General features: G+C 24.0%; 6 protein-coding genes across 10 annotated transcripts; 4 read left to right on the forward strand and 2 right to left on the reverse strand.

Moving 5' to 3' along the window:
* Positions 1-236: 236 nt before the first annotated feature.
* On the reverse strand, positions 237-3,498 carry LOC122860236 (LHFPL tetraspan subfamily member 3 protein). The gene is made up of 6 exons (XM_044163955.1): positions 2,949-3,498; positions 2,576-2,808; positions 2,228-2,422; positions 868-955; positions 610-764; positions 237-544 (listed from the first exon to the last, which is right to left on the reverse strand). Exons 2-6 carry the CDS (start codon positions 2,790-2,792, stop codon positions 315-317), a joined length of 885 nt encoding a protein of 294 aa, XP_044019890.1. The 5' UTR covers positions 2,793-2,808; positions 2,949-3,498; the 3' UTR covers positions 237-314.
* A 1,782-nt stretch (positions 3,499-5,280) lies between these two features.
* LOC122847479 (serine protease 44-like) lies at positions 5,281-9,403 on the forward strand. The gene is made up of 7 exons (XM_044145207.1): positions 5,281-5,284; positions 6,852-7,151; positions 7,234-7,502; positions 7,581-7,674; positions 8,518-8,817; positions 8,884-9,149; positions 9,257-9,403. The coding sequence occupies exons 1-7, from the start codon at positions 5,281-5,283 to the stop codon at positions 9,401-9,403; spliced, it is 1,380 nt and encodes a 459-aa protein (XP_044001142.1).
* A 1,827-nt stretch (positions 9,404-11,230) lies between these two features.
* On the forward strand, positions 11,231-12,228 carry LOC122847486 (ovochymase-2-like). The gene is made up of 3 exons (XM_044145219.1): positions 11,231-11,237; positions 11,343-11,657; positions 11,727-12,228. Exons 1-3 carry the CDS (start codon positions 11,231-11,233, stop codon positions 12,020-12,022), a joined length of 618 nt encoding a protein of 205 aa, XP_044001154.1. The 3' UTR covers positions 12,023-12,228.
* A 136-nt stretch (positions 12,229-12,364) lies between these two features.
* Positions 12,365-14,105, reverse strand: LOC122860237. Its single transcript, XM_044163956.1, has 2 exons — positions 13,673-14,105; positions 12,365-13,596 (listed from the first exon to the last, which is right to left on the reverse strand). Exons 1-2 carry the CDS (start codon positions 14,041-14,043, stop codon positions 13,452-13,454), a joined length of 516 nt encoding a protein of 171 aa, XP_044019891.1. The 5' UTR covers positions 14,044-14,105; the 3' UTR covers positions 12,365-13,451.
* On the forward strand, positions 12,739-13,430 carry LOC122847494 (ovochymase-1-like). Its single transcript, XM_044145230.1, has 3 exons — positions 12,739-13,003; positions 13,071-13,336; positions 13,416-13,430. Exons 1-3 carry the CDS (start codon positions 12,739-12,741, stop codon positions 13,428-13,430), a joined length of 546 nt encoding a protein of 181 aa, XP_044001165.1.
* A 799-nt stretch (positions 14,106-14,904) lies between the features above and the next one.
* LOC122860238 (solute carrier organic anion transporter family member 5A1-like) lies at positions 14,905-18,190 on the forward strand. 5 transcript variants are annotated; one of them, XM_044163957.1, is made up of 8 exons: positions 14,905-15,001; positions 15,295-15,609; positions 15,774-15,883; positions 15,966-16,390; positions 16,452-17,136; positions 17,206-17,518; positions 17,602-17,706; positions 17,773-18,190. In XM_044163957.1, the coding sequence occupies exons 1-8, from the start codon at positions 14,971-14,973 to the stop codon at positions 17,895-17,897; spliced, it is 2,109 nt and encodes a 702-aa protein (XP_044019892.1). In that variant the 5' UTR covers positions 14,905-14,970; the 3' UTR covers positions 17,898-18,190. The 5 variants fall into 5 exon arrangements, with proteins under 5 accessions (XP_044019892.1, XP_044019893.1, XP_044019895.1 ...); XM_044163958.1 differs by having other exon boundaries at positions 16,452-17,130; positions 17,773-18,063; XM_044163960.1 differs by having other exon boundaries at positions 14,955-14,988; positions 17,773-18,059.

Raw genomic sequence — 18,190 nt, forward strand, 5'->3', positions numbered from 1 at the left:
AAAAAATCCATTTAAATTTAAAAACACAACTTTATAAATATTTATTCAATTTATCAATAATTTATTTAATTATTTAAAAATTAATAATAATAATAATACACAGTAACAATAAATTTATAGTAAAAAAAAAAAAAATTGTTATTTAACAAATTTATGAAATAACATAATGATAAATATTTTTGTTAATTAAAAATATCAATTTAAATTAATAATAATAATTGTTTAAAAATCTACTGTTAAAATTTTAATACAATTTATTATTTTATTTATTTTTTTTGATATTTTGTAACGTTTTTTTTGTTTTATTAATTAAATTACAATTGAAAATTTCTTTGTGAATGATTTAGTGTATTGTTGGATAGAGTATGAACCTGATGAGGACCTGGTGAGTATAAACTGTGATGTGAGTGTGATTTAGCACGTGATAATTCACTGTAACGATCTTGTTCAGGTGGTGCAACAAGAAGTACTGGTCTCAATGATAATGATTTTCTTGAACCAGCAACACTTTGAGCTTCATTAACATATCCAGGATTAACTTCACCTAAATAAAACAAAAATCCAAATAAATATAAACAAATAAACAAAAATAAATTATCTTATTTTTACCTTTGTATAGAGATCCATTATTAAAAGGTTCTGGTTGTAATTTAACATGTCTTGCAGCAAGCATAAAAGCCAATATTGCAAGTGTTATTGCATCAAGAGCAGCTATTGCAGCAAGTGGTATTGCCCATCTTATTGCACAAGCACCTGGATTATACCTAAAAAAATATACATTATAATTTTATAATAATAATTAAACATTCTGTAATTTAATCCTCGTGATGAATAAATATGACACTATCACAACATTTTTAAACTAACCTTGTTGATGTTGCTCCACAAACAGCTCGTACTGTTGGTGAATCCCAGCCCAGTGGATAAACACCAACTCCAATTCCCATACAAATTGCTGAAATTAATATTTAAATAAACAAATATTATTTATTTAAATTGAAAATTAATATATATTATTTATTTTAATTTTATTGTCAGGGAAAATAATATATAATTCATAAATTGTTTGTACTTTTTCAACAAGTCAAACTGTTTTTGAATTTTTTTTTTTTGTTGGACTGTAAAATTTTCTCACGGTAGATATTGTTTTTTTTTTTTACGTTTATTAATAAGGTACATTTATAAAAAAAAATATATACGGGTCAAAGAGTGAAAGGTACTGGAAAATATACACATACTCAATTCATATCCTAACTGTATTTATATATTTTTTTTTTCATTTATTGCTCGGTTAATTTTAAAACTGCATAACGGATGTCAAGTCTGACTTTTAAAATTCATATAATTTTATACGTTTAAATAATTACATAAATAAAAATTTAAAAAATTATATATCATCTTGATTGATTGGCACTTGGCAATGATATTTTTCTATTTTTAAAATATTTCATTTCAAAATAAATCGAAAGTCATGGTGAAATTGACAAATTTGATATTGATCATGATTCAATGTTACTTTCACTGTTCTTTCATGCATGTAAAAAAAAATTTATATGATTTTATTTATAATTTTTTTTTGCAATTTAAATTTCTAGAAAATTGTTTTTTTTATTTTTTTTTAAATTCAAATACATGCGGTACTGTTATTTCAGTTAAATAACCAGACAAAAAACCGTTGATGTCGCATGTAGGTCAACACTCAATTCTCTTCTTTATTTATTCATATCGAGATATATTTTTTTCTCTATTTTTATATTCTAAATAATCAAAAAAATAAAAAGTAAAAAAAAATTGAATAAAAAATTTAAATCATTCATCAAAAAGACTATTTATTTATCAAAAAAAATCAACAATTTGTTGACGTTGATGAATATATTTCAAGGTTGAATAATCGAAACAAAAAACCACAATAAAATTTCTAAAGAAATAATAGAAAAAATAACTAATGTATATATTTAAATTCAGTGAAAGCAAGCCTTCAATTATCAATGAATAATAAATAATATTAATCAAATTACATAAGCACAATAATCAATTTAAATTACTTTAATCTTGACAACAACAATGAGCAAATATTCACGTGAGAAAATAATTTCTTTTATACTTTCTAAAAATATTTTAGCAATGAAATATTTCACCTAAATGTCATACTATATTATTTTAATCTTTTATTATTAATAAAAAAAGTTAATATATATAATTTAAAATAATAGATGTAATAACTTGCCAGATATAATTTGCATCCATCCACATAGATAGTAAACTTTTGTACTGCGACAAAAGAAAAATAACAACATTGATAATATTGTTACAAATGATATTATAACAGCAAAACCAACGAGTATTGTACTTGCACGAAATGGAACATTTAATATTGTAGAAATATCATCAAGTCTTCCAATGCATTCTTCTCCAAAATCACCTGTAATAATCAATAATTGACAATTAATCTAGATCATTTTGTTTTGATGTAAAAATTTCATAGTAATTCTACAAGTTTTATTGTAATTTTTTTAATAATAAATTTATAAATTAAATTTAATGATTTAATTGATTAATCAAGTAATATTATTACCATTTGCTCCATAACTACAACGTGACCATAAACCAAATCTTCCTGGATTTTCATGCTCAAGATCTCCAATCCATTCTGGTGTTACAAATGCAACAGTTCCAATTATTGAATAACATATTGTAAATATTCCCCATAAAACACCAATTGCTTTCGAATTACGTATATAATTTGTTGCATAAATATGAGATGATTCAACGTATTCAATTTTTGAGCCCATTTTTATAAATATTTATCTAAAAATAATGAAAAATAATATTAAAATTGATGTTTTATTTAATTATTAATTAATTAAATTATATTTTTTTTTCTATTTGTACTGAAAGATATATTATTTTTATTATTAAAAAATTAATAATAAATAAAATATACTTACATTATTTATTTATTGTATTTTAATAAATTAAATGTCAAATATATTATTTTATTATTTATTATTAATAATAAAATTCTGAAATGAGTAATTCTGATAGAAACTGGTTTTGCTCCATTGCCAGTAGAAAAATATTTCGAAAATTTTCACTTGTTTACTTTTATATATTCACAATAATATTTGAACAATGTTTAAAAATTTTTTGAACAATATGTTGTCACTATTTGTGTACAAACCACCAAAAAAAATAATAATAATAAATTTTAAAAAATATATATGAATTTACTGTGACCTTATTGGTCAATTTGCACTATCGAAAAATCAAAGAAATCAAGCTTCTTTTTTTAAATTGTTGAAACACGTATATTACATGTAAAAATAATTGATTGTTAAAATTGGTAAAATTAGATTAAACAAATTATTATTGACGTGTATCACTGTGTATCACTCAGGTATTTCAAGATGGCTGTCCAGGTGTAGTGAGAGAGAAACAAGTTCTCGTAGTTTTCAAAGAAAACAGGTATAGTAAGATCAACAGGTAAGAAGTAGAATGAGCAATATGTATTGGTATAATCCAACACTATAAAAATCCCACTCTCAACTCCTCTTTCACTGTCTCTATTATGATTATTATATTTTTATATTTTTACGGAGGTGGGATATTACAGATAGACAGTTCATATTAGGTTCAAATGGAAAATTAAAATAAAAGCTACAGCCTGTGATAAAAATAAAATTGTTCAGATGAATAATTAAACTATAAATGACAAAAGAAAATTTGAGACAAATATTCAAAGTATTATTAAGTCACTTGTGGTTAAAATTTGGGTGAAGGTGTTTTTTTTTTATATAAATTATTGTATTATATTATAGTGTTTTATTATAATTTATTACATGTTTGATAATATTTTAAATAATTCATATACATTTTTCATAGAAATTTCATTTTTTGTCTTATGTATTATAAAATCATAAATAAATAATTAATTTCTTAATTCTACGTACGTCTTTTCCAAATCACCCTGGAGGTAAGACGTTTCGATTCGACTCTGTTTTTAATATTCCTCTTACCGTATCGAATCATATTAGACTGTTATATTCTCACAATAAGACATATACTGATATTCTCGCATAAATGATTAATCAAGCTGATAATCTAATATGATTCTTGCATTTTATAATTTTAAATTAGGCTATTAATTGTATTTCGTTGATATACAGATTATTCAATCACTCTTTACTTGACGAGTTGCGACGGCAGCTTGCGAGCAGCAGACCGAGCAGACCAGCTCTTTTTCGAGCGCGAGACTCAGCACTATACCGAGACGCGAATTCTTTCGTACCGCTAAGCCCTAAATTACGTACGCTTTTATCATAGTACTGACGTTTTTAAAGTTTCTCCAATAGACCTATTCACTATTTTAGCTGCGCAAGTCATAGCTGCAGCTATAACTTTTCGATTATTTTTTTCTATTGCGCTCGTAGCAGCAAATCACGCAGCTGCAAGTATTCGTACTGCGCTACGCATAAAATTTCATATTTGATAGGACATTTTTTTTCACTTAATTCACCATGTCACTATCAGTCACTATGATTACTTCACGCTAATTTCGTATGTAGCTGCAAGTATTCGTACTGCGCTTATCGCCGGAATTATTTGTACTGCGCTTATAGCTGCAAGTACTGAGGATTTTAAAAAAAAAACAAAAAAATAATAATTAAACACATCCACAGTTATCAATATTACCATTACCATATTACCAATCGTCCAATGTACTACCTAGTCCCTCTGCACCTCCATAACTGACCGTCTGCTTCAGCAATCTTTTAGAAATCGTCCAGTGTCCTTCCTGCTCCTTCTTCATTGATCATCTGCTTCAGCAATCGTCTAGAAATTGTCCATTGTCCTCCCTGCATTTCATCCGTGAACCATCAGCTTTAGCAATTTCTAGAATCAATTTTTGGAGCAGTATTTAAAAACTAAACGAAACAAATTTTTTTTTTTTGGAAAAGTGCGTAGAATGTCAAATAAAAAAATCTTACATACTAACATACATCGCGATTGGAAAAGGGTAATAATTTATCTATTATAAATTATCACGATAGTTTATAATACATCCTAATCACCCTCGTCTACTCTGTTTGAGATAGACAAGGTTGATCCATTTTGACTTTCACTCTACCGCCATGTAATCTGGCATCAAAGCTGAATATGATCATTCACAAAAATTGTCAAAATGAATCTAAAAAAAAATAATTTGGGAACGACGAGAAGTTTCAAAAAATATAGAAACAATTTTTTGAAACTTCAAGGACATTAGAGCACTTTTCCGGGATGGGTTAATAATTACAACTAGTCAGTCGTGATCCTGGCTTTTATTCACACTTTGTGGATCCTGACTAGAGGGACTTAACTTATTACAGCAAACAGCAAATATATCCAGGTAACCTCCAATAATCCAATTAAAATATCCAGGTAATCTCCAATAATCCAAATAAAATGTCCAGGTAAATTTCTCAGCAATAATCCATGAAGATAATTTCAAGTGAACTTCAAGTGACTCGTTCTAATCCAAAAAGGCACTTTTTACACTCATACACATTTACACTTTTTTGAAGTAATCAATCACTATCGCGCACTATGATTACTTCACACTTGCAATTTTATTTTATTTTTTATATTTTTTTTTTTAACCAACACTTTCACTATTCGATTATTTAAACGCTTTTTTTTTATGATAAAAAACCACGAGGTTGTCTGCATGTGGCAGCTTCGAAAAATTTCTAACCCAACTGAACGAATGGAAAAATTTAAAACGATTTCACTCCGCAAAAATGAGACGAATTAACTAAAACCGGAAAAATTATTTTATTAATTATATACTTTTTTTTATATTGAAAAAACACTTTTTAAAAAATTTAACCAACAAAAAATCAAAGAATTTATTCTATTAATTAAATACTTGAACTTTTTTTTCATACAGAGCATGCAACCACGAGGTAGTTTCAAAAATTTCTAACCCAACTCGACCGACCGATAAATTTTAGAAAGATGTTCACGTGGCACGAACTTGAGAAAAACTGACTAGAAATCGTCTAGGACTGACCTTTATATACCATAGACGAAGACCAGAAATTTCTATTTTCTATGTGTTTCACTGCGCCCTCTGCAGATGAGTCATAGGTTGCGAATGGGAGATAAAAATTTTCGAAATACGTTTGGCACAGCATATGTCCAGATAAAAAAAAAATGTTCAAGCTATGTACTCGATCCATCAGCCCATTTTCCACCCAACTATTTGAATTGACAATTTATTATTTTTAGGAAATAATTAATGTAAATTAATTGTTTTTTTCTTTATTTAAATATATATTGACTTATAATTAATTGATTGATATATTTTTATTAATTTTTTTTCATTTTAAAATCATATTATTTACATTTTAATATTTTTTCATTTTTCAGTTATGAGTATAACGATAAGGATTGAATTTTTTTTTTTTTTCAAGAATTTTAAAGGAATATAAATCACAGAAAAATCAACAAAAATAAATTATAAATTACGAAAACTAAATTAAAAAAAAGATAAAAAAAATATATATATATAAAGTTGGTTAAAATGAATAGTGAATAACAAAAATGATATAAATTCAAAGAGTCTCAGTTATCATTTCAAAGATAAATAAAATAAAAGTACATAGATAATTACAATTAGAAAAAAATATTAAATTTTAATTTTCATACTCTTCCGAATTTTGTTCTCAACAGTTGATTGTAAAAAAAAAAATATATAATAATTATGCGTATATTAATTATTTTAAATTTAACAATACTAATTTCCGGTAAGTTTTATTTATGAAATACAATTAAATTTTGAATAATTTATTTTTAAATATCTTTAAAAGTTTCGAATGGAAATTTACCAAAAAAAATTTACAATGGAGATATAATTCCAATACATCGTCGAGCATATCAAGTATCAATTCAACTTCAAAAGTACCACATTTGTGGTGGTGCAATTATTTCTGATAATCAAATTTTAACATCGTCAAGCTGCGTCTTGGCAGATCGTAGTGTTGCATATGGTAATTTGAAAATATTGAGTGGAACAAATGATCTTATGACAGGTGGAAAAATTCATCAAGTTGCATATACAATATTTCATGAAGACTACAATCCACATGATTTTTGGACCAATGACATTGGTGAACAGCTTCAATAATTTTCAGATAAATTATACTATATAGAAATATATTTATTTTGCTAATTTTGTTTAATATCTTTCAGCAATTCTTGTATTATCATCAAGCTTAGAATTTAATGCAATATGTCGTCCAATTGATTTAGTGAAAAAATTTTCTTTTTCAAATAAATTTCGTTTAACTGGCTGGGGAATTAATCCAACAACAAATGACATAATACAATATCTTCAAGAACTTGAAATTGTATCAATATATCCCCGTCGACAATGTGAGTTAAAATATTATAATGAAATGATTTTACATAAATCGCAATACTGTTTATTACCGAAATCAGAAGGCAGCCAAATAACACAGGTATTTACATCAATTTATAATTATTAATAACATCAATAATTATATAGATTATTAATTAATTTGATTTAAAAAATTAAGGGATCTGGTGGAAGTCCTATCATATCAGGCCATCAAGTTGTTGGAGTACTTTCAACAGTTGATACACGTCCTAATTATCCGGCAATTTATACGCGTATTTATTCATACATTGACTGGATAAATAAATATGTTAATTGAAAAAATATATGAAAAAAAAATTATATTATCATTAAGTGTATCACAATATTTTAAAATTATTTTATGAAAATAAAATATAATAAAATTAACAAATTTATATTGCATTTTACTTTTTTTTTTTTTTTGAAAAATATAATTTTCATATAATAATTATGAAATAAATAATAAATAAATTTATTTAACAATATTAATTTTTTTTAATTTTTAAAAATAGCTAATTGATTAATATGTAAAATAGATTGATAACATTTTTTATGATAAATAGCAAAATTAATACGTCATATTTTTTAGTCAATGTATATTTGATATTATATTATATTTCGGTAGATTACTTTTGAAAAATTTATTACAGATAAAATAGAACATAAAGAAGAGAAAAATAAAGCTGGATATATAAATTACTGAAAAATAAACAAAACGAAATAATAAAACTATCAATCTACTGGCATTTCGAGATAAAAAAAAATGCTGATAAATATTAAGGAAGTAGTTTTTGTCAATCCAAGTGTCTTTTTTATCATTTAAAATAATCCTTTTATCAAGATAATAAAAAAAAGTAATCAAATAAAATTTTGTCTATCGGTTTTAAATAGGTGCTAAAAAAATATTAGTTTTAAAATTTTATTCTTCATAATTTCGTTCATTATAGCAGACTGAAAAAATAAAAATAATAATTATGCGTATATTAGTAATTTCGAATTTGATTATTTCATTAATTTTAATTTCTGGTAAGTTGTTTATTTACATATATTTTATTAAATATAATATAATTTGCATAGATAATTTTTTAAATTTCAAGTCGTAAATGGAAATTTACCAAAAAAAGTTTCCGGTGGAGCACCAGTTTCGACACGTCGTCGACCATATCATGTATCAATTCAACTTCAAGATTTTCATATATGTAATGGCATTATTATTTCTTCTAAATACATATTAACAGCCGCAAGTTGTGTAGTAGCTGACCGTAATAAATTTTATGGTAATATTCAAATTTTAAGTGGAACAAATGACCTCACAGAGAATGGAGAAATTCACAAAGTAGCATATACAATAATTCATGAAGAATATGATCCTCATAATTTTTGGATTCATGATATAGGTATATAATAATATCAAAATATTAATAAATATATTAATCAAGCTAATGCTAATAACATTATTTTAGCTATTCTCAAATTAGAAGATGAAATAAATTTTGATAAAATTTGTAAAAAAGCAAAAACACCAGAGTATCGTTTTACCAATCACAAATTGCAGGTAGTTGGATGGAGCATTGATTTATCAACTAACAATATGATAACAATTCTTCAACAAATAAGAATACAATCAATGACAAATGAAGTTTGTAAATTAGAATTTTTTCCTGAACAGAAATTTCACAAAACGCAATTTTGTGCTTTACCACTTGTTCCAACAGCTCATATAACTGAAGTAAAAATATTATTTATATATTTAAATTTTAAAAAATGATAATTTTAATGTTTAATTGTAACAGGGTAATTTTATATTAATGATAATTTTTTCTTTTTTTTTTTTAGGGTAATGGAGGAAGTCCAATAATGTCCGGTAAAGCTGTTGTTGGAATTGTTTCTTTAATTTCTATGAAACTTCAAGATCCTGCTATTTATACACGTGTTTATCATTATCTAGAATGGATAGATTATATGAAAAATAAAATTCAATAATTAATTATTATTGTAAAATAAATATATTTGTCAATTTACTAAATACTGCTAATAATTTTTGTATAAAAAATTTGTAGATAAAAAAAATAAAGTGCCAGTAAAGATTTTTATCTCTTTTTTTTTGTTTGATATATTTGATCAAGACAAGTGATTTATTACAGAAAAAAAAACCTTAAAATACATGATTATTATTTGATTTTAAATTTGAAATTAAACAGTAATACATTTGACACGTGTCGAGTTAAAGTCTTGGCTTTTTTGTCTTTTAAAAAATAATAATATTCTAATGAAATTAAAAATTATAATTTAAATTCATCATGAATATTTGTATGATTATAATTTTATGTATATCTGGTAATTAAGTATATATTATTTATTTTTTATTAAATTAAATTTAAACATTTTTTTATTTTTATGTCAGTTATTGTTGAGGGAAATTTACCGATTAAAATTTACGGTGGAAAAGCAACATCGATATATCTTCGACCCTGGCAAGTATCGTTACGATTGCGTGGTTATCACATTTGCGGTGGTTCAATTATTTCAAATTACCACATTTTAACAGCAGCAAGTTGTATATCAGCTGAAAAAAATATTTTTTATGGAAATATTGAGGTATTAATTGGAACCCATGATCTCATGAATACCAACGCACAAATTATCCAGGTAGAATATGTTGTGATTCATGAAGACTACAGTCCTCGTAATTTTTGGAACAATGATATAGGTATACATGAAGTCTTCTTAAATAAATTAAAAATATTGACATTACATTAAACATCAAATATTAATTTTTATTTTAGCAATTTTAAAAGTACCGGAAATAAATTTTCAAGTCTTCTGTAAAGCGGCAATTTTAACCGACAGTCCTTCTACCTCAAAAAGATTTTTTGTAACAGGTTGGGGCACTGATCCAATAACCAATATATTGCCAAGATACCTCAAAAAATTATTAGTTAAATCAATTACTTATAAAATTTGTCAATCAAAATATTATAACACTATAAATTTCAGTAAATGGCAATTTTGTTTGTTACCACTATCGACAACAGCACGTATTACCGAGGTAAATAAAATTAAAAAATAAATTCTATAATTATATTTATCCATATATATAAATAATAATGATAGCTATATAATTTTTTAAAAATATATCAGGGTGTTGGAGGCAGTCCAGTAGACACTGGATCAAGTATCGTTGGAATTGTTTCATTAATTTCAACAGAAGCTAATTATCCAGCTATTTATACTCGTCTCTACGGCTATCTTGATTGGATAAAAAACATTAAAAAAAAATATTAATATTTAAATATATATTGAAAAAATTATATTAACTATTTGTTAACTATAAGTATTAATTTTTATTATCAACATTTTATAATTAAATAATTAGTAAAAAAAAATAATAAATACGTAAGTGATGCGAAGCGTCCCACCTACGTAAAAATTATATCGAAATACTTTAATTTGTTTACTTGATAAATTGACGAAAAAATATTAATCATTAATATTTACTTGTACTATGAGATGCTGATAAATTGAAAAAAAAGAGGAAATTAAATTAACATTGATAAAAAAATTTATATTAAACTTTATATTTGATTTTTTTTTTTTTTTAAATTTATCAGCATGAGAGACACGTTTTTATGTATTGTTTGAGGTTTTCACATATTTGTTTAAGACAATTGGGTATTTGAATTTATTACCCAAAGATTCTGAAAAATATAAATTTTCAAATTTCAATTTAAATCTTCATGAACCTTCCTTAATTCAAGGCAAGAGCTTTATTTGTTTTGTTTTGTTTTTTTTTTTTTCAAGTAGATGATAATGAAGAGTAAATTTCTTATTATAAGTTTAACAATATTAATTGTAATTTCTGGTAAGATTTTTTTTACGTTTTTTGAAATTAACTATACCTAATTATACCTTTTTATTCAAGTTGTAAATGGAAATTTACCAAAAAAATTATACGGTGGAAATTTGATTGATACGCGTCGTCGACCATGGCAAGTATCAATCCAACTTCAAGATTATCATATTTGTAATGGTGTTATTATTTCTGCTAACCACATATTAACAGCTGCTAGTTGTGTAACAGCTGATAGTAATGTTTTTTATAGTAATCTTCAAATATTAAGTGGAACAAATGATCTACTGTCACGCGTTGAATTATCTTATCGAAAAATTTATAAAGTTGCATATACAATATTACATGACAAATACAATCCTCATAATTTTTGGATCAATGATATCGGTAAATAATCAAACAGTAATAAATATTAAAAATATATAAATTAATATTAATTATATTATAATTTAACAGCTATTCTCAAATTAGAAACACAAATAATATTTAATCCTATATGTAAACCTGCAACAATACCAGCAGTATGTACACAACGTAGTAGATTAAAGTTAACAGGTTGGGGTCTTGATCCAACAACCAATAACATCACAAGATATCTTCAACAAATTGACGTTCAATCATTGGCTTCTCATACTTGTAAAAATAAATTTTATCAACAACAAGATTTTCATCAAAGCCAATTTTGTTCCTTGCCATTGTTTACAACAGCTCGTATCACCGAGGTAATAATAATATATACAATTAATTTATAAAAACAATAATTATCTATAAATTATTTAGGGAAATGGAGGCAGTCCTATTACAGCTGGACGTTCTACTCTTGGAATTATTTCATTGATTCCAACAAAACTATTTTATCCTGCAATTTATACACGTGTTTATCATTACCTCGATTGGATTAATGATATTAAAAATACAATTTAATTTTCAAATTATTTTATTAATTTTTAATCAAATTTATCATGTGGAATTTTAAATAATTATCTTTTTATTTTTTTTTATCTATTTTTCGACCTTTATCTTGTATAATCAAATAAAAAAAAATCATAAGAACACGTGTTTATTTGAGTATTTTTTCTTTGTGACATATTTGATCAAGACAATGAATTTATTACACGAAAAACTTGATTTGAAATAGAAAAAAAAATGTAAATATATCAAGTATATATGGCTAATAGTAAATACTGTTTTGTAAATCCTAAATTTTTAATTTTTATAAACGTAGATAATTGAGTCGTAGTACAATAATTTGTTCTGATATAGCTGGGTGTTTTGATTATTTTAATAATTATGTGTAAATTTGTCGATTTGAATTCGACAATATCTTTGATTATTTTAATATCTGGTAAGTTTTATAATTTTTATAATTTAATATAACTTGATATCAAAATTCAAGCAATATATTTTTTTTAATTAAGCTGTAAATGGAAATTTACCAAATAAAATTTATGGTGGAATAAGAACGTTGATGTATCAACGTCCATGGATGGTATCAGTTCAATATCATGAACATCACATGTGTGGAGGAACAATTATTTCAGAAAGTCATATTGCAACAGCTGCTAGTTGTGTAACAGCTGATAGTCATATTTTTTATAGTAATCTTCAAGTTTTAAGTGGAACAGATGATATCATGGAGCCTCGTGAATCATTATATCGACAAATTCATCAAGTAGAATTTGCTATTATTCATGAAAATTATGAACCTCATTCTTTTTGGATAAACGATATTGGTAAATTAATATCTAAAATAAAACAAAATAAATTATTAATGTTATTTTTTTTTTTTTGTGTCTTCAGCTATTCTCAAACTAGTGTCAAAAATAGAAGTAAATTATTTATCGAAACCAGCCACTTTTTTTGCTGGACCATCAAGCAGCAAAACTTATCATGCTACAGGTTGGGGTAATGATCCAACAACATCCACATTGACACGATATCTTCATGAGACAAAAGTTAAATCAATTCCCAATAATATGTGTAAACAAAAATATTATCAACATGGTGTTTTTACAAAATCACAATATTGTTTTTTACCAATTTTAAAAACTGCTCGTATAACAGAGGTAATAGTAATAATATATCAAATTAATTTATAAAACGAATAATTAATAATTCATGTATAAATTATTTAGGGAAACGGAGGAAGTCCTATCATAGCTGGTCGTACTCTTGTTGGAATTATTTCATTAGTTCCAACGACATTAAATTATCCTGCTGTTTATACACGTCTTTATTTCTATCACATGTGGATAAATGAAATACTAGCAGGTGTTTCAAATTGAACATGGACATTGAAACTTTTGAATCACCAGATGTTAAAAATCTGAAATTTAATTTTTTGTATAAATTAATAATTAATATTTGTTTGACAAATAAAATAAATAAAATTTTTGGTATACCTTAATGTTAATGCCAATCTTTCAACAATAGATATTTTTTTATCACAGTCATCATATTTATTTTGTGTTATAATTGATGGTACAATGATGCAAAGTAGTTCTTCAAATTTACATGGATTCATATGAAAATAATTTCTAAATAAACTATTATTTAAACAAATTTTTGGAAATATTTTATAATAAAAACTATATTCACTACATTTTTTAGATATTATTGATAAATATTTTTTTTTATTGTCATCATCATCATCATCTTCATCAACAGCAAGTAAGGCAAGTAATACTAACAATATTTTTTTTTTATTTTCATTATTTTTACGTATTACATATGAACGTTTACACCAAGAATTGTAACGATCTTCATATGACATTTTTAATTAGTTAAATAAATTGTTATAATAAACTTTGATTTATCAAGGTTATGGCTTGTTGTCATTTGTCATTTGTCAACAAATAAAAAAAAATAAACAACAACAAAGAAAAAAACATGGCGGTCAAACAACAGCGCTATGTTGACAATTAATTGTACTTATTCAAATTTTTTTTTTCTAAATTAACAATCATTAAATAATCATTAATAATTGACCTATTTTTTTATTTTATTTATAAATATTTTATCAACATAATTTAAATACTATATTTATTTTTTTCTTGTTCAAAAATAAAATATATTTATATATAAAAAAAAAAATATGCAAATTAATAAATTAATAATTTTAATTTTAATATAAAATTATTTATTAGTGGTTTTTTAAATAATACATATAATTTTGCAATATTATAATTGTAAAAAAAAATATATCTATAAAATAAAAAAATAAATAATAAATTCAAAAAATAGAATGGTAAAAGTTTTTTATTTATTTATTTATAAATATTTTTTTTTCTACAAAATTTAATGATTTATAATTTTATTAAAAATAAACTGATGACTCAAAAAGAACATAAGACTTGTCTTTTCAAAAAAAAGAGATAGCACAGTAATATTAATAAAAATATAATAACGAAAAAAGATAAAAATATTATTTATACATTTTTAAACTGTATTATAATTTTTATTATTATTATTTTAGATTATGATTAGCTATTTTTTAATTTTATTTTCCTCATTAGTTATTTAAATATCCAACTGAAAACTGGCTAGAAGTTGAAATTATCAAAACGTTACAAAACTTTCAACTTTAAACTTATATTCACATACTTTTTAATGTTATCAATGTATTAGTGTGCAACCTTGAGTAAAAAAAAAAAATAAAAAAATATCTCAGCTTTCAACTGCTGAGTTGAATATTTTATAAATGGATAATAACAATTCAGTATGTTCACCAGGTTTGATAATACATTTGTCTTAATATATACATATTTAATCTGCACAATAAACTCATAAATTTAATATTCCACTTGTTACAATCCATGTAAATATTGTTCTTATAAAAAAAAAAATAAAATGATTACAAAGTCAGTGTGTGACACACAGTCACACTTTATTTCCATGCACATTTCCATGCTTAAAAAATCATCAATGTAAATTCGAAATACTCATATAATTTGCCATAAAAAAAATCTTATCTAACTAATAATAATTATGTAATTAATATATACTTGTTATTTTAATGTTTCAGAAAATAATAATACATTTAAAAATAACAACAACATGAAATTCAACTTGGCCACATCAACAACACGTGAGATAATTAATTCACCATCATTATTAAATCACAATATTGATGACATTATTAAAAAATTACCTATAACAAGTGACATTAAATTTGGATTATGGATAATACATGGAAAAAAATTACAAAAATTTGCTAAAATTCAATGGTATGTTGTTGTTTATGGTTTTTTGAGTCTTGTTTTTTCAGCAAGTTTAGCTTATTATACTGGAACTATTACAACTATTGAAAAAAGATTTCAAATACCATCAATAATAATATGTGAGTATATAAATTATTAATAAAATTAATTATTATTTATTTATAACAATATATTTAACTGATAAATAATTGATATTTGACCTAGTAAATTTTTATTTTTACTATTTCTTTAGAGCTCTTGATACTGTTATTAATTTTATTATTTTTGTATTTTAATTGTTTAGCTTTCATTGGTGTCAGTAATAATATATCTCAACTATTGGTATCATGTGTGTTATCATATTATTGTACCAATGGCAATAGACCGAGATGGATGGCAATTGGAATTTACATTGTGAGTTTTTTATAATTTTTAAAGATGAAAAATTAATCATGTATTGATTTAAAATAATATGTTTGTTTTTTTTGATTAACAGCATTTATTTGGATGTTTACTTGCATTATTACCTCATTTACTATATGGTCCAGGTGATGAAGCTGTTGAATTATCAAAAGAATACAGTGATTTATCATCAAACACAAAAAATATAAAATATCAAGTAATGCAAAAATTTATTTGCCTTGATAATAATACAACAAAATGTCATGAATTAAATGATAATACAACATCAAAAATTATATTTTTTATAGCAAAATTTTTAAGTGGTATTGGTGGATCATTATTATTTACACTTGGTGTATCATATATTGATGACAATGTGTCTAAAATTGATGCACCAAAATATGCAAGTATAACATATTTCATACGTTTATTGGGACCAGGTATTGGATATTGTCTTTCATCATTTACATTAAAATTTTTTATAATACCTGCATATAATGTACCAACTGAAGATCCAAGGTTAGCCTAATAAATTCAATAAATTACAACAATTACCAATAAATATTATAAATTTTTTTAGATTTGTTGGAGCTTGGTGGATGGGTTGGATAATTTTATCAATATTACTTCTCATATCAGCAAGTATCATGTTACTATTTCCAAAAGAATTACCATTAACAGTAGCACGTCGTATTTTATCAAAACAAAAATATAATAATACTACTTTAAATAACAATAACACAACAACAAATAAATCAACATCATTTAATGATATGCTTAAAACATTTAAACGTTTATTAAAAAATAAAACATTAATGTTTAATAATGCAGCAACAATATGTTACCTGTTTGGTTTTTCATCATATGCAATGTTTATGCCAAAATATATTGAAGTACAATATAAACAAACAGCATCAACATCAGCATTAATTACTGGAATAATATATTTAACATTTTGTTCATCTGGTTTATTAACTGCTGGATTTATCATAAGTAAATATGAAAAAATTATAAAAGCAAGACATTTAACAACTTGGAATATTATTGTCAGTTCAACAAGTACAATTTGCATGTTAATGTATATTGTTGTTGGTTGTACAGATAATGATAAACAAATTATAAATATGCATAATAACAATAATAATAATGACATGTTAAATTGTAATAAATTATGTAATTGTGATTATGTTTCTTATAATCCAATTTGTTCAGAGGAAGGACGTACTTATGTATCAGCTTGTCATGCTGGATGTCAAAATGTAACTGTATGTATTTTATAATTATTTTTATTATTTATTTATAATAAATTTAATTATTTATTTTTTGATATTTAGATAAATGATAATGGCTCAATCAAGTACAGTGAATGCTCATGTGTGTTGAGTAAAAATATCAATAATAAAATTGGTAGTAAAGGAACAGCTGAACCTGGATCATGTCAAGTTGATTGTTTTTTAAAACTTTGTTTATTTATTTGTATATTATCAATTGTTAGTTTTATGGCAACTTCTGGTATGGCTACAAATTTTCTCATTTCAATAAGATCCATTGATGAGATTGATAAAACAGCAGCACTTGGATTGGGACTTACAATTACAACATTATTTGCTATGATACCATCACCACTTGTTTTTGGATACATTATTCGTAATTATTATTTTAATTTATATTTTATAATAATTTAATTGATTATTATTTTAGCTTATAATTTTTTATGTTATTATTTACAGAAATTAATTGTATATTTTCGGGTAAAACTTGTACTGGGTCCAGCAATAATTGTTGGCTTTATGATACTGAAAAATTGAGATACATGTTTAATCTCACTGCTGCAGGTCAGTTGAAATTAAAAAATTATTTAAAAATGTATTAATTAATTTATTGGTAATTATTTTAATTAGGTGCTGTAGCAATTGGTCTTTGTTTTGATATTACAACATGGCATTTAGTCAAACATGTTAAAATATTTGGTGATGAATCATCAACATGTGATTCCGAAAAAACCATTGAAGAAGAAGAAAGATGAAAAATAATAATAGCTAGCTTCCATCTACATAAAAATAATCCAATTAATGCATTTATGTTAATGCATTTTATTTAATTTAAAAACTACCAACAAATCCATGTACAAAAACAGCATTTTTTTTTTTTATGTATATTTAATATGTAAATATTTTTTTTATTGGTATTTTATACTCATTGGTACCTAAGAAAATATATATTTTATTATAAGAATTATATATAATTACAATGAAAATATTTTATAAAAAATTATTGTTGTTATTTTGTTAATAAAAATAAATTAATTATACATTTTAA

The sequence above is a fragment of the Aphidius gifuensis genome, linkage group LG1, assembly GCF_014905175.1.
Source record: "Aphidius gifuensis isolate YNYX2018 linkage group LG1, ASM1490517v1, whole genome shotgun sequence".
Lineage (NCBI taxonomy): Eukaryota > Metazoa > Arthropoda > Insecta > Hymenoptera > Braconidae > Aphidius > Aphidius gifuensis.

What these genes read in the sequence shown, in the direction of transcription:
- LOC122860236 (XM_044163955.1), bottom strand. Translation starts at nt 2,792, where the DNA reads ATGGGCTCAAAAATTGAATACGTTGAATCATCTCATATTTATGCAACA. An exon ending in TTGTAGTTATGGAGCAAATG is followed by an intron (nt 2,423 to 2,575) that starts GTAATAATATTA and finishes TGATTATTACAG; the next exon opens with GTGATTTTGGAGAAGAATGC. An exon ending in ATGGATGCAAATTATATCTG is followed by an intron (nt 956 to 2,227) that starts GCAAGTTATTAC and finishes TATTAATTTCAG; the next exon opens with CAATTTGTATGGGAATTGGA.
- LOC122847479 (XM_044145207.1), top strand. An exon ending in AAGGCAGCCAAATAACACAG is followed by an intron (nt 7,503 to 7,580) that starts GTATTTACATCA and finishes TAAAAAATTAAG; the next exon opens with GGATCTGGTGGAAGTCCTAT. An exon ending in CAACAGCTCATATAACTGAA is followed by an intron (nt 9,150 to 9,256) that starts GTAAAAATATTA and finishes TTTTTTTTTTAG; the next exon opens with GGTAATGGAGGAAGTCCAAT.
- LOC122847486 (XM_044145219.1), top strand. An exon ending in TTTTTGGATCAATGATATCG is followed by an intron (nt 11,658 to 11,726) that starts GTAAATAATCAA and finishes ATAATTTAACAG; the next exon opens with CTATTCTCAAATTAGAAACA.
- LOC122847494 (XM_044145230.1), top strand. Translation starts at nt 12,739, where the DNA reads ATGTATCAACGTCCATGGATGGTATCAGTTCAATATCATGAACATCAC. An exon ending in TTTTTGGATAAACGATATTG is followed by an intron (nt 13,004 to 13,070) that starts GTAAATTAATAT and finishes TTGTGTCTTCAG; the next exon opens with CTATTCTCAAACTAGTGTCA.
- LOC122860237 (XM_044163956.1), bottom strand. Translation starts at nt 14,043, where the DNA reads ATGTCATATGAAGATCGTTACAATTCTTGGTGTAAACGTTCATATGTA. An exon ending in AGATTGGCATTAACATTAAG is followed by an intron (nt 13,597 to 13,672) that starts GTATACCAAAAA and finishes ATTAAATTTCAG; the next exon opens with ATTTTTAACATCTGGTGATT.
- LOC122860238 (XM_044163957.1), top strand. Translation starts at nt 14,971, where the DNA reads ATGGATAATAACAATTCAGTATGTTCACCAG. An exon ending in AATACCATCAATAATAATAT is followed by an intron (nt 15,610 to 15,773) that starts GTGAGTATATAA and finishes TTAATTGTTTAG; the next exon opens with CTTTCATTGGTGTCAGTAAT. An exon ending in CTGGATGTCAAAATGTAACT is followed by an intron (nt 17,137 to 17,205) that starts GTATGTATTTTA and finishes TTTGATATTTAG; the next exon opens with ATAAATGATAATGGCTCAAT.